The following is a 15899-nucleotide window of genomic DNA, read 5'->3' on the forward strand; positions in this document are numbered from 1 at the left end:
AAGTTGCCTCTAAAGTCACTCTGTGGGAGGTTTTAGTATCAGTTAACTGGGATACAGTCATTGCGACATCTCTCATTCGTTTTGAGTGTCAAGTGAAGTCAACTTTCAAAGGTTTTGCCATTTTTTTTTATATTTTGCACATCTCATTACAGGTGTATCTGTTTTATAGCATTGTGTTTGAAGAATGCATGCATGTTATACCACTTAGACAAGTTACCTGGATCAGTAACTTAAGCCTAGTCTAACTTAATGACTTAGTATGTACATTGAGAGATACACACCGTGAACACTATTGAGCAGGCACTGTCATAATATGTAATTTTCTGTGAATAAATTAGGGAATAAAGAAAAATGATAAATATGTCTAGTTAGAAAGCTGCACATGCATTCTAATGGTAATTTTAGTGGACTTTTTGTTGTCTAGAAGCACCAGGGAGGAGTAAACCAGCAGGATGGCAGCCTCAGAGGAAAATATGTGAGCCATGTTCACTGTACAAACCCACACACAAATAAATTATTTAGATGAGTTCCATTGCAATTTATGCATCTTTTTCTCTGGTGTGCATGCAGGACACCGAAGGAGATGCTTGAGAAAATCGCTGAGCTGGATTACAGTCAGAGCCAGCTGAGGGACCTGAATGCTGAGATGAGGCACTGGCTGGATGTTGCAGATGATGAAATGGCAGTGCTGCGCTCTGAGAACACTGCCTTCAGAAAACAAGTGAAAGTGTAACAAGTCACACATGATTGTCTCTATTCATAAGCAAAAGGGTCATGAGCCGTCTTTCAATCAATCTTAACACTGCAATCATCTTTTATCTAATTAATCATCTACAATTCTCATTTTTTTCTGCACTCATTCCTCATAGAGAACCAGAAGGTACCATAATTTGTTCTCATTATGTATACTACAGTTCCCAAACTCAGCAGATAGGTTGGCAGTCTCACTCACTGATAAGTCTGATGGGGTGCTATAACAATTAACTTTATGTTTAGGCCTATAAACTTTGAACCGTAAGTCTCAGAAACTAAACTAATGCGTTTGAAGTGGTTTAAGATCTTGCTACATCTGTCCCTCTTCTATATTAAAGATTGTGAGTTAGAACCCTGCTAAGGGCAGCTCACAGAAGAGTTGAAGATAAAAAAACTGCAGATGTACACAATCTGCTAGCTGAGGCTGCAAAACACAGTCCTTCTCATAAGACCCCTCTCCATCTGTTTCTCTGTTTTTAACCGTTCGTTACCTCAAACCTTCAGATTTTATTCACAATTTAAATCTGCCCCTATCTCGTGATGTGTGATTTTTTTTTCTGTTTTCAGAAATTTGTCACCAACATTTTGACTATTGTAGGAGTTTTCATTTTTAACAGACAAAAATACCCCTGTTTTGCCTATGTAATGTCATTGTCTCAACTTGTTAGGAGGTGTGTAAAAGCCACGTCTCCCCAGCAGAAACAAGCATTCAAATGATCGTAATCTGCTTGGACCCCGATCATCGCCTCATGCAGCTATAGTTCTTTGGTGTTTTTGCTAAGCTTGTTGGTGTGTTTGTGTGTCCTGCAGATTGGAGAAGATCATCAGTGAAGCACAGCAGGCTGAAGGAGAGCCTTGCATGTCCCTTGTGGCTGATGACCTTGATGTAAAGAGATGCACTAAAAACAAGATTGAGAAATTGGTGGGTGACCAGAAATGTTATTGAATTACAATGTGTTACTCATGTTTTCAAAAAAAAATTATTTAGACTTAAAAATGTGTCCATGTGGATATGATGTGCTGTTCATTGTTGATTTTCCCAGCTATAACAGTGAACCATAATGTCAGCTTAGTAAGGCTGGCTTTAAGTCTACCGTTGAGCAAAATCATTCACATCAGAAAAATCTTTGGTGATGTCTAGTCTTACATTGCACTGATGAATTACCAAGATCACAGGCAAATCTCAGAAGTCTTCACATGCAATTTACACTCAGATTCTGAACATTAGTGCATTCACTGCTAGTGAAACTGCATTTAGTTCACCTCTGCCACCCCAGTAATGGCACAAGATATAAATTAGTATAGACATAACAGTAACATCGATAGACAAACAGTTAAACAACCAGTCTGTTAGGCAGATGGTTGTCATATTATATAGCTTCAGGTAACTCTTCATGTTGTGTTGTGTGTTGATGTGCAGGAGGAGGAATCCACCATGATGAAGGAACAAAATAAGAAACTAATTGCAGAGGTATGATGTTCACATAAAAGGTTTAATCTGTCATTATATACTACAGTTAGGAGTGGTCCAAAAATTTAAAAACACTTTGCACATTTCAGTGTCATTTTGACTTTTTCAGCTCAAGAGCCTCCAGCAAGAGAGAGACCGAGACAAGGTCGGCTTGAGCAAGTTCAGAGTTGCACTTCAGACCCTCGAGGTAACACCATGGACTTAACTTGGAGATTTTTTTTCTCCATTTACCCTACCAGTCTTTACATCAAACAGCTCCTGATTAGTGTTATTTTTCTGCAGTGTGAAATTGAAGAGGCTCAGTTAGCGCTGCAGTATAGGGATGAGGTTATTCATCAGGTAGGAACAGAGACATCAGTGCAGGGCAGTGTCTTACCAAAAAGATTTTCTCAGAAATTTTTCTCTTTCGAGTTCATAGTGAATATCTTGCCAGTCCTTTGTCCTTCATTATTTGAATATCAAATTTGTTCATGTATGTTTGTGATAGAAAAACTTGCAGTTAAAGAACTTGGAGGAAACAGTAGAAGATTGTTCCTACATCATAAAGGTGAAGGTCATCTGTTCTATTCTGTTAGGAAAGAAAATCCCAAAACATTAAATCTACACATGACTTAAAGCATGCTTTCTTTTACTTCAGTGTTAATTTGACACTATTGTATACAGCATGTGAGTTGAGTCCTTATTCATCTTATAAATTACGTCAACTAAGATAAGAGGGTAAATTCTCTCACTTTTGTTCCGGTTCACTTGCACAGTATTCACTCAGCTATTGACCACTAATAAAGTCGTCATGTTGTGATCTGTTAAAAATGTCTGATCATGTGTCTCTGCTTCAGGATCTCAGGCAGACAAATCAGGAGCTGAGGAAACAGTTGGAGGACAGACAGGATGAGGCCTCATTGTAACCCTTTCACACAAAATCGTTTAAAATTAATATTGTGACGTACACTGAGTCATTTGTTTGCACTCATGCTGCACTGTGTGTGTCTGCGTTTGGCTTCCAGCGCTATTCTCAATGAGACAATGGGAGAAAAGGAAGGGTTGCTCAGTCCCCCTCTGTCCTTTGCGGAGGAAATTAAGTTGCTGGCCTCCTCAACCGAAATGACAACCGACATGTCAGGCTCCACAGATCTTAGACATGTATGAGCTCCCCCTCCTGTGTTTTAGACTTCTGATCCTAACAGGTGTTTCTATCATTTTGTCCACCCTTTTTCTATCAATGAGGGTAGGCTAAATAGCAGAAACGCCCCCTTGAGTAATGCAATACAGTGTAACAGCACCACAAATTGCAGCCTCTAAAATGATTCTACATCCTGTGCTTCCCCAAGCGACCACTAGAGTGTGCCACTACAAGGCTCAGATTGAAACTGTGATGTCTGTTACTGTGTCTGCAGGAGGAAACTGAGGCTGAGGAGCAGCTGAAACTTCAAAGGCTCACAGTAGACCTTCAGACTAAAAGGTAGATCAGTTTCAGATCATAAAACAGCTTTGATAGACTTTGATATGGCATGTGTGGAAGGTCAAGCTATAACAAAATATTTCTGTGTGGGAATGATGATGATAATTTCTTTGTCTTAACATCTCACTCATTATCGCACCTCTGGTTTCTCTGTTGTCTCAGGTGTGCAGGTACCTCACAGACAGCGGTTCACAGAGCAGGACTATTTATGCTGTTCGTCTTCATTCTCACCATTTTGGCCCTCGTGGCTTCAGGAAGCTTTGCGGGAGATTCAGACTTTTTTTCCATCAGCGCCTTGTGGAGCAGTACACGCATAATGTTACAGCCCTACTGCAGCGTGCATTATGCAGCCTTACCTCCTATTTGATCTAATTACTCCCTCTTATAAACATGTTACCTCCATTTATCTGTTTTTGTTTTTTAGCTCAATAAGTTTTCTTTAAAAATCTATCCTGAATATTATCAGTTCAGAAATAGAGATGTATGAGAAACTTTGTTCACATTGAAAAAAAATCTTGCTCAACCCAACCTGGTCTTTGTTATTTTGAATAAACTGGACTTTTTATTTCCTATTGTGAAAACTTGCCTCTTCCCACCCTTACTAGGGTAGACCTCACCAGGCCCTAATGCTGAAAACTGTCAATTTGCACCAAATTCGTAGTGACCACAAAATCAAGCCTGCTGTTTTTCATTGCAGTGAGGGCAACGTGACAATTTCTAGAAGCAGCTCAGAGCAGTCCAGTCTGCCAGTTAGACCATTGCCCTCATCAAAAGCAGCCCATCACTATTATCACCAGGTTTCCCAGTTTCACTACAGCATTATTAATGTCGCCAGTTGATTTACCAGTAAAAGTGGAGCCATGCCTTCCCGTGTTGCCAGTCTCTCCAGTCGCCCCACCCAGCTGAAGGCGCTCCCTGGTGGTCTTGTCTTTGACTCCAGGAAAACACCTCTTCCCAGACGGAGGGTGATAATGGGAGATCACATTTAGGGCAGGGGAGATGTGAGAACCGTCGAGTTACAATTGTATAAAGGCGCCGGCTGATGATTCATTGTTTTTGCGTGTCCGCTGGAGTTGGAGGTTGTGGATGCAGCGTTGGTGCTGAATGCTGAGATGCTGATGACGGGCCGAACCGATCGAACATCCTCCCCTGTCGTGGATGGAGCCAAGAGCTAAAATAGCTGAAAGTCGATAGATTGGGGGGGGGGAAATAGAGCAACAGGCCTGTTTGATCCAGTCTGAAAGCGTTGGACCGGTGTGAGGCGGAGCGGCGACGGCGGCATGTTTTGAGGGGAGAGCCGGCGAGCGGCGGCGGCTGGCGGGATGAAGGCGCCGAGGAGACCGAGGCAGACGCGTCTCCTCCCGCGGTTCTGCGTCTGTGGACTCGGTCTGCTCGCAGCCGCCTGGATCTCTCACTTCAAGGATCTTACAGGTTCTTCTCAAGACATAAATTACATAAAACGCGCATAACCGTGTCTCCATTAAACTCAGTCGTTACTTGTATTGTTTATTCCCATGCAAATTATATTACAGATTGCAGTAATAATGCAGTTAATCAGTACAAACTTAAGAGTATTACAGCTGTAATAGGCAAAAACAGCATACATTTAGGTAAATATTATGCTAAACTCACTATTTCAGAAACACTGAGATATACAGTATAATAACTTATTTTAAAAGTGCATTTATATTTTAATCCTCCTTTGTAGGCTCCCGTGAAAGCACCGTGGATCATGACATCTTGTCTAAGAGAGAGGTCATCCAGCAAAAAGAAGACAACCAGACTGACAGTATTTCTACATCTGGTGAGGCATTTTTACCGGCCGTGTATATGTGTGTGAGAGACATTATTTTTTATAAACAGTACAACGGAACATATCAGGAGGGCAACACACACATATGGTCAAATTAATACACACATCTTAGTCCCAGCACAAAACAAAAACTATCTGAGCAAAACACAAATGGGAGAAATTTGCAATCACTGAAAATGTTTAATGAGAAAATTAAGATCAATCTACTCCGATACAGGTTATTGCTGGCTACTCACACCTACAATACACACTGAGGGGGAGCTCTCTTTTACAACCTCATCTAAGGGTCCTTGCAATACACTGGATAACCCTTCCCGTAAGAAAGAATGGATAGTAATTTCTCAAACCACAATGATAATGTAGATGGATGTACACCAAGCCAAACATGCAGGATTCAAAGGTTTGCAGCAACAACATGATACTTAGCTTTGGGGCCGTTACTGTTCTCATGGCAGGAACTTTCTCTGTTTGAACAGACAACCAGAATGTTGTGATGGACATGACTGCATTAAATGACAATAATTAGCAGGTTGTTTTTGGCATGTGTTTCATGTGATTTGTCTGACCTTTTTTTTTTTTTTTTTGGTCATCTAGGTCAGACCTAGTCCTTTTCCCAGCTATGTTTAATATTCACTGTAGTCTCATCATTCATAACCAACTGGACATATATATAAGTCATCACTTTCTTATCAAGTGTTGCTGCTTTCATAATACGATTATCAACAATATTTGGCTTTCTGCCTCCTTTTTAATGTGGACTTCAAATAACTCCTGATTTATGGTTAATGATAAAAGTGTGTTTGAGGAATATGAAACTCTTCCTGTAATTGCTGAAAAGATTTTGAAAGAATTTGTTTTTACAAAAATAGAAATTACACTCACTTGTGAGCGTGATGAGTCAGACTGCGGACATTTTTAACCAGTGACAGCTCTAGATTTAAGCTCAGGTTTGGATATTCATGCAGTAATGAATGTAAAGTCACTGTGAAGATGTGTGTGTGTGTGTGTGTGTTTTGTTCACAGAGGCAGTGTGAGATACCTCATCTCTATTAATCTGTTTAAACAAGTCTGTCTCCTCCGTGCATTGATCCACCTCTGCACCTCATCCTTCATTTCTTCAAACTGCACATCTAGATGTTTAAACACAGTTAGGCCTTTGAGGGGACCTGGTTGCTAGGAAACTGAATGCTGAATCTGTGGTTGGATGGCGTGTGCATCTGGAGCTGTTCAAAGTGGCCGCCCTGTCCTAATGACCTGCTGATTAGTAGCCTCTCATCAGCAGTTCTCTCATTGCTCGTGCACGCTCTGATCTGTTTGCCTGTTTGAAAGACTGAGAGAGAAACAGTGACAGCATCTTATGGGCTGGTGGGAGATGAAGAGATTTTGTAGCCAATTACAAAGACTGAGCTACATATATTGAGCTTGAAAATAAAACGTACTGCCTCTGGAAATAGATCAACTTCAAGGCCTCTCAGACTTTTTTTCAGTTGCCATGTTGCTATTTTAGATTTAAAAAAAAAAAGACTGTTTGTTCAGCGTGTCCAAACAAAATCATATGACAGGTTGTCATCATGTCACATCTGTGTCGCCATCCCTACATGTGATGCAGGTTAACTGCAAAATGTTGTCTCTGTGCAGGATCTTAACTACTTTTGTCACACTTGTTTGTTTGTTTGTGACCTTCATCTTCAGCGGAGGTTTAATTAAACCTGACTCACAACTAAATCATTAAACCTTGCGGGGAACCTCACTTACCAGATTTACGCTGCCTCATAATGAAAGCTTTTTCTTCTAGCGCAGCGAGTGGCATTTGTTTGAGCTCATGTGCGTGACAGCACAGTCTAGTAAAGCACTCCCTTACAGTTAGAAAGAGGGTGATTGTGACATGCAAATAGTTGGACAATTAATGTCAGTGTAAACACCTTGCTACAGCTAGCATGAAGTCACAAGAGGAGCGAAAAACTAAATTACAAAGCAAGTAAACTGGTTTAGTCGCTTGACTGTGGCACCACCTTCACCTCAAGCTGTCTCTGCCCTTGTTGCTAGGGGATACAATTAGACACATATCCAACACAGTCACACACACACACACACATTTCATATGTGCTTATACAAGTGACTGGAGGTTCAGGGTAGAGCTGTAAATAAGGAGTATTTTCATTATTCATTAACCTACTGATTATTTTTCTTCATTAATCGATAAAAAAATGGTACAATTTTCTTAACCCAGAGGCAGCGTCATCAAATTGCTTATTTTTTCTGACCAGCATTTCAAAACACAGATATTGAATTTATAATCACAGAAGACAAAGAATAGCAAGCAAGAAATCAACCACATTTGATAACAGAAGTTACAAAAAGTGCTTTACAGGAAGAAGAAAAAGGAAAGATAAAGAAGAGACAGATGACAAGGAAAACTATGTATGTGATCATCAAATTCAGTATTATAAGACAAGGAAAAATCTAGGTCTTAAGACACTTTGCGAAACAGGTGCTTTGATATGACATCTCACTGGGAGGCTGTTCCAAGAAGGGGAGCAACAACATTGAAAGCATGTTATTGGAACAGCCAGAAGTCCCTGAGGCTCCTCTCAGAGGTCTAAGGGCACAACAACCCCTTTAAACACAAAGTTGCATGGCCATGTCATACCTTGTATTTCATTAACAGTAAAATCTACTAATTGTTTCAGCTGTAGTTCAGGGACTTCCCTCACTTTGCTCATCACTAGCTTACTCTCTGTCCATCTGTTCTCCAGCCGTTGTTGATTTTCCTGAAGACATCTTTACTCTGGAGCAGAGGAGACATGGAGCGGTGCTCCTTCATGTTCTCTGCGTGAGTATCAACTCTGCCTGTAAGACAGAATTTGAAATAAAAGAAGCTTTGTTTTGTTTCACTGAACTCACAAAACCGATGCGCGTATAAGCCATGTGGCCATTAATTTGTCCCCTGGGTATCACAGGCTATCTACATGTTTCATGCGCTGGCCATCGTGTGTGATGTTTACTTTGTGCCATCACTGGAAAAAGTCTCAGAGGTAAGAACTAAAGACGCATCTAATGTGACTGAAAATAAAATAGCCTTAGACATAAAGTGTAGTCTTTCAGCTCAAAAACAGCCTGATCTTTGTGATAGTTGATGTTGTCTTTGTGTTTTTAATATTTTTGGACATCAGTTAGAGTTCTATGGCTCCATCAGGCTTTGGATACACAGACTGTTCTTTGCAGTAGGATCGATCCATTGATTTTCGATTTATTGGCATGTGTGTAGAATATCACTATCTTTAACCTTTAAATCCTTTAATCAGTTCAAACTCCTACTCGTCCTCTAGAACCTTCAGCTCAGTCAGGACGTTGCCGGGGCAACCTTCATGGCAGCCGGGAGCTCCGCCCCCGAGCTCTTCACCTCTCTGATTGGTTAGTACGGTGTTCGTCAATCAATTACTCTCTCTAATGGGTTAGCCAAAGGATTCCTCCATCAACTCTCCAATTACCTGCAATCATGAGCATCTTCACCTGATTAGGACTGACAAAAGTGAAGTGTATGAAGGCGGAAGCCCTGATTGGCCAATTTTAAGCATTAAGTAGGCGTCGAACAAAGTCGGCAAGAAGAGCACATTTCGTTTTGATTGATGGTTTGCCAGCAAATTACTTCTGTGGCCCAGATGTTGTCACACCAAGCATTTTTGTTGTTTTCACAAAGCAGTTATTATTTCAGTGAATGTGGATTAAGATGAAAAAATGCACTTTGAGTAGAAAAGAACAAAGAAATAGAGAATAAGAAAAATTCAGCATTGACATCAACGAGATGAAAGTTTCCGGTGTGAAATTTAGACAAGAGAAGTCTTGTTATTCACAGTATTTGGAAACTAACTGTGGCCCAGATATAAAACAGAGGCGGAAACCATCACACTGATGTTTTTGAAGTGTGACAAACTAGAACACTAGTTCTAGATTTTTCATGGAGATGATGTACAGTTTATTAAAATGGCCTTGAAGTGTATGTATTACTGTGACTTACAAGAATGAAAGCTTTGTTGCTAAATCTATGTAGCTTAAGGACATTTCCTCATCTCGCCGCTGAAATATTATTTTTTATTCACAAAGGAAGAAAGGCTGGCTTTGATAAGTATTGGAGTGACGTTAGGCAACATGCAGTAAATATTCCGCAATCAGACGCAGAAGATAAAAGACATCTGCCCAGCCCCTGTGGTTATGAACAGACGATGCAATATTTCTGTCCAGAGGAGAAAGATACTATGACTAATATTATGCACTTTTATGAACGGGAGGGAGCTACAAGCCATCGCTTTCTACAGATTGTCACATTAAATTAATTTTTGCAGTTGATTTATGGCTCACTCTTTCCTTTTCTGTGTATTTAGGGGTGTTCATCACAAAGGGAGACGTGGGTGTGGGGACTATTGTTGGATCAGCTGTCTTCAATGTCCTGGTCATCATCGGCATCTGCGGCATCTTCTCTGGACAGGTACAAACACTGTGTTCAGAGCTGAAGCACAAACCGAACATATTCAGTTAGTGCTTCAAAATAAAAAACTCACTACACACATAAAAACACGTAAAAGCTATTTTGTCCTGTCAGTGTAAAACCTTCTGGCCCAGACAATGATTACATCTTACACTATTCACCTGTGTTATGTGTGTCTCCTCTCTCCAGCCCATCTCTCTGAGCTGGTGGCCTTTGTTTCGTGATGCCGTCTTCTACATCGTGTCCATAGTGGTGCTTATCCTGGTGAGAAACCCTCCAATTAAAAAAGAGCGTTCACACTGGGCTCTTTTGTTTAGCAGGGAATTCACTTTGTTTCGGCTGAGAATATAGTAAGAAGTATATTTAGTTTAACAAATGAAGTTCCAGTCCTTTTTTTTGCATGAACACATATCAAAAACAATAATAAAATACTTTTATTAGGATACCCATAAATGTGTTTGTTGTTTACTATGTGTTGTTTACTAAGCAGAACATTTTAAAAGTCAAAATGAACTTGTCAGTTCTCTCAGGCGTTCTCAAACGTGTCTTTTGCATTTCTGTACTGCATTCTTAAAGTGTAAAAAGTTGATTTTTAGGTGTAGTTAAAGTATATTTTAATTTTATTTGCAGGTGATCTATGATGAGAAAGTCATGTGGTAAGGCTGTAATGAAACTTTTTTACATTTCAGCAGCCTCTGTTGTTTGCATATCAGATCAGTTTGCAAGATAGTGGACCGTCATTTTGATGAATGGCATTTGTAAATCTGGGTTGGTGTTTGTGTGCGTGTTTCAGGTGGGAGACCATCATCCTGATCTCTATGTACGGTATCTACATAATCATCATGAAGTGAGTCTTTCTCTCCCCTCTCACTTTTTCATGCTATTGATATCAAGCCACCACACGCTTCATGCGCACTAAAGACACGGTATCTTTGTCTGTTGTGCAGGTTCAACAGATCTCTGTATAGCCTGGTAGAGAGACACTGCAGCAGGGCAGGTCAGCCGTGTCTGAGCAGCCTGCGACGGACGACCGCTGTCGGAAGTGTTGGAGACTGTGACAACGACATGGTGCCGCTGAAGCCAGGTGCAAGAGCTCGTGCTTGTGTACATCTAAAGTTCCCTCTGACTCTGAGTAGTTTTCAGCAGACCTAGTGACACAGTTAAGGCTGCCAGACAAACCCATTTCTACGCCCCTGTGGATTTCCAGCAGGCTGAAATAGAACTAGACCACTTTGATGGACAGATATTTTCCCCATTTTTTTTGTCTCTCCATCACTCTGTTCTCTTTGTCTTTATTAAACTCGCCTCTCCTTTCCACTTTCCCCAGATTCATGTGTGGTGGCCGGCCAGGATTCAGGGGTGGTGATGGTGGATGAGATGATGAACCTGCACCCCCACCAGCTCTCCTTCTCAGAGGCAAGCCTCCGCCTTCTCATCACCCCGCATTTCCCCCCCTTCACCCGCCTGCACATGGCAGGACGCATGGTCATCAACGAGGTACTCTGCACGCGCTCGCACCCTTCACATAACGCCAAGTTCCCCTGGTTTTTTGGATTAGTTTGGTGGGTATTTAAGTGAGCATGTGCAAAAAGCAATACGTCACTGTCAAATATCTGATTGTGCTAAGCTAACTGACACTAGCGTAACATTTTGTCATTTGAGGAAGGCTATTTTGAGTTATTTTATTTGACATTTAAAATCTTGCTCTTTTACATTATTATTTTGGTATGTTATATATGTTAATTATTTAATATTAAATCTTGAACTCTTCACAGCAAATGGGTCATATGTTAGCAAACTAACATTAGCTTTGTCAGTTAGTTCAGTTACCTGCGTAGCAGTTATGTGTTGCATATGGCAGTTTTCACCCTTCGCTGTAAAGGGGTCAATGTTAGCAAGCTAACGTTAGCTTTATCAGTTCATTCAGCTAGTTATTGTGTGGTTATAGGTTACACCTGGCAGTTTTCACCCTTCACTGTAAATGGGTCGTATGTTAGCAAGTGTTAGCTTTGTCAGTTTGTCAGTTAACTATATAGCAGTAAAAACTGTCCCCATTTTACTATTCTCTATAAATGGCTCATATGTTAGCAAGCTAGCGTTAACTTTAACGGTTCAGTTAGCTATATAGCAGTAAAACTTTGCACTTTTTACCCTTCACGATAAATGGGTCATATGTTAACAAGCTAACATTAGTTTGGTCAGTTGGTGCTGATGGCTGTAAATTTAGATTTATATACAGTCTTTGCTTCGTTCAGGTAGCTATGTAGCAGTTACTGCGTGTGAATATTTATTAACAGCCAATCTCTATGTAAGAACTGCTGTAGTTTGTGTGGTGCAACCAGTTTTAATTTATGTGATTTGTAATCTTCATCACAACTACTAGGTGCAGTTGAACATAATGAAGGTTGGTGCAACCAGCTCTGCATGCACGCGTCACATCACTGGTTTACCAGTGCCAGTTTCTCTTAAAATTAAAATGAGCTTTTCCATCAGCCCTGTTGAGACTGTGGTTTCTTTCTTTTTTTTTCTTTCAGTCCTCCCACAATCTGCCATTATGAGATTTATTTAGCTACATTTGTGTTTAGAGGCTGCCATTTCAGCTGGCGGTGGTCTTATTTGTTTATCTTCATTGTATCTTCAGTTGCCATTATTATTTGTTAAATTTGGTAATGATTTGACAATAGTAGGCTACTACTCACAGCACAGCCTTTGTACAGAGGGTTTGCAGGGAGACAGATCGATAGGTGATCGATTTGTGCTCCAACATCCTGTTTGCTGTCGTTCCAGGCATAATCTTATCCCACACACAAAAGCAACCAAGAACTCAATCTCCCAAATCTGCTTCATCACTCTCTCTGCTCTCCTGCATGTGTGCTTGCCTTTTCCAGTGCAAAATTAAATGCGACTGCCAGTGCTGCCCCCTCTCTATGCTGCGCCCCCGATCGGTGCTTTCCAAATCCCCTCTGGTGAATGTGCCTGGCTGCTTGTCACTCCTCCTGCCACTCTTCATGTTCTTAGCTACAGTCAGATGAAGTCATTACCCAAACCTCGCTGCAGTGTTTCTCATGTCATTTTGTTGTTCTTTTTTCCACATTTCCTTCTTCCTTTTCTCTGACGTCACCCCCACAGAGGCAGAGGCTGATTCGGGCTCGGGTCGGCCCAGAGGAGGGGGGAGCCTCGGGGGAGGAAAGTTTGGGTGCTAACGGGCCGTGGGGGAGGGAGAACGGGACAGTGGCCGAAAGAGACACGCAGCCGCTGGAGGAAGAGAGGGAGATGGGTAAAGAGATGGGGGGAGAGACGGGTGGGGAAGCACAGCTGAAAGAGGAAGAGGAGGAGGAGGAAGAGCAGGAGGAAGGAGAGGAGGAGAGCGCTCCTTTCAAGCCCTTCGTCTTGCCAGGTGAGCAGTGGATGAAAGCAGACATCACACAGAGGCAAAATGGGGTTTTAGTAGCCCAGGCAATTCACATTGTTATGCTCTTCAGAAAGAAATCACTTCATTGGTTATATATAAATATATAAATATCAGTTAAATTCATATTTTTATTGTTTCTCAAAAACAGCTAGCAAATAAAACAGCTACACCACAGAACTTGCACATTAATAAATAATGACTAATTAAAACAGGCAAAAAAGAAGCCATTTAACTTTGTAGCCTTGTTATCCACGATAGAAGCAAAAATATCAAGGAAAAATGACCTGATCAGCAAAACCTGAGCATGGCAGGCAAAACACTGCACTTCTGAAACGCTCCCCGTGGGGTTTGAAGCCACTGCCGATGCGACACTGCCATGTCTGGTGGAACCTCCACGTTAGCTGTTGACCTCTAGAGAGTTTTTCGGCAGCAGTTGTAAGTTTCTTTGTCATTGATGCCGCTGCACCAAGCATTCCTCTTTGGCTTTTTCCAACTCTTATGGTTTCCAGTGTTCTAAATTGATTTATTGCTGATGGAGCTAATCAAAAATGGATGAAGGCTCACAGACACACACAGGCCGTGCCACATTAATAATTTGGAAGTTTAGAAGAATCTGTTACGATCCCTGTGGGGAAACGTGTGTAAATGCGTGTTTGCGTCTGTGTGTGTATTTTGCGTGTTGACATCATTTCCTCAGATGGCTGGTGTGTGCGTCTGAAGTGGCTGCTCTCCTGGCCCGTGAGCGTGCTGCTTCACTGCACTGTCCCCGACTGTAGCCTGCCGCGGTGGGAACGCTGGTACCTGCTCACCTTCCTGGCGTCCACGCTCTGGATAGCCCTATTCTCCTACCTCATGGTCTGGATGGTACGAAACATACAAGTCCTTGGGCACACACACACACACACACACACAGACAAATATCTACATATCTTTCTCTGTTTCTGTCCAGGTGACCATAATCAGCTACACACTTGGAATCCCGGACGTCATCATGGGAATCACTTTTCTGGCAGCCGGCACCAGTGTCCCTGATTGTATGGCCAGCCTCATTGTCGCCCGCCAAGGTTTGTGTGTGTGTGTGTATTTTTGCATATGCACATGTGTGTTTAATCCGTCTCAACACATATTTACACTGTTGATTAAAACCACTTACACCACCTAGCTTGTTTTGCACATTCTTAACTCAATGTCCACTTGGTATGTCTTCTTTATAACATCTAAATGGACATTTTATGTGTGGCGTGTTTTCTACATCACGACACCTGTGGTGGATTGCATTTGGCTTGAGTTTCACAAAAAACACCCCTCTATTGCTCTGTATCACAGCATGAAAGGTGAATCGTTAGTATACTGTTTCTCCTGGAATTTTACTCCAGATATCACAGATTAAAACAACGGAAACAATGAAAACGGCTCTGCAAACTTTATTTTCCATCATGTGATATCATGATAATGTACTCAAGTATGTATATGCGTAATGAGTCAGCGAACAACAAAAAACCAGACTGTTTGACTGGATGTTTAAAGTCATTTGAACGCCTCAGCAGGAATTATTTTCACATGAATTCCATTCTGTTTGTTTGTCTATGAAATGTTGCAGGGATGGGCGACATGGCCGTGTCTAACTCCATTGGCAGTAACATCTTTGACGTGCTGCTGGGCCTGGGCTTCCCCTGGGCGCTGAGGACTCTCATAGTCAGCTATGGATCAGTGGTAACACCAACTAATGCGTTGATGTGTAATCCCTGGTTCGATTGCAGCAGAGGAAATAATGAAAGCAAAAAATATCTCTGCATTAGAAGTACATGTGAACGTAGTCAGAAAATACTGTATTTAACTCTGAAGCAACACCTCGAGTGAACTGAATGAACCTTGTAAGACGTTGAATTTATCAGTAAATGCTAAAACAACATTAATACTTTGTCATTTTGTTTTTTTAGGTGACAATCAACAGCAAAGGCCTGGTGTACTCAGTGATTCTGCTGCTGGCCTCAGTCACACTCACTGTGAGTAGATCTCCACCGTCTGTGATCATCCATCAGCTAATCCATCATATTATTATTATTATTATTAGTGTAAAAGAAAGTCTGCACCAGCACGAGCTGCCTGTTTTCCTTCACCCATGATTTTCATCTTATCTTCTCCCGGTCAAAGCCTGAGAGCCCCTGACTCTCTTTTCACACTCGGGGAATGATATTTATAGCAGTGCAGCAGGAAATGAAGAGTTCTGTCTCTCTCTGTCTGTCTGTCCGCCGCTCCTCAGGTCCTCTGTGTCCATCTGAACTGCTGGAGGTTGGACCGCAGGCTGGGACTCTGTCTCCTTCTGCTCTACGCCATCTTCCTCCTCTGCTCCATCGGCTTCGAGAGGCTGTAGAGGACACTCACACACACACACACACACACACGCACACACTCCCCATGCACAGAGTCATATAAAAGGACGCACAAACAAGCGGTCTGACTCGTTTTCCACCTTCACTGCTGCCATTATCGATCAGATGTACG

General features: G+C 41.6%; 1 protein-coding gene across 1 annotated transcript; it reads left to right on the top strand.

Moving 5' to 3' along the window:
* The first annotated feature begins 5005 nt into the window (after positions 1 to 5005).
* On the top strand, positions 5006 to 15768 carry slc24a6a (solute carrier family 24 member 6a). Its single transcript, XM_041944192.1, has 17 exons — positions 5006 to 5114; positions 5392 to 5487; positions 8253 to 8329; positions 8457 to 8531; positions 8826 to 8910; positions 9879 to 9982; positions 10172 to 10246; positions 10613 to 10638; positions 10776 to 10829; positions 10930 to 11066; positions 11310 to 11479; positions 13112 to 13379; positions 14092 to 14258; positions 14344 to 14458; positions 14995 to 15107; positions 15335 to 15400; positions 15658 to 15768. Exons 1-17 carry the CDS (start codon positions 5006 to 5008, stop codon positions 15766 to 15768), a joined length of 1848 nt encoding a protein of 615 aa, XP_041800126.1.
* The last annotated feature ends 131 nt before the right edge of the window (positions 15769 to 15899 follow it).

The sequence above is a fragment of the Chelmon rostratus genome, chromosome 9, assembly GCF_017976325.1.
Source record: "Chelmon rostratus isolate fCheRos1 chromosome 9, fCheRos1.pri, whole genome shotgun sequence".
Classification (NCBI taxonomy): domain Eukaryota; kingdom Metazoa; phylum Chordata; class Actinopteri; order Chaetodontiformes; family Chaetodontidae; genus Chelmon; species Chelmon rostratus.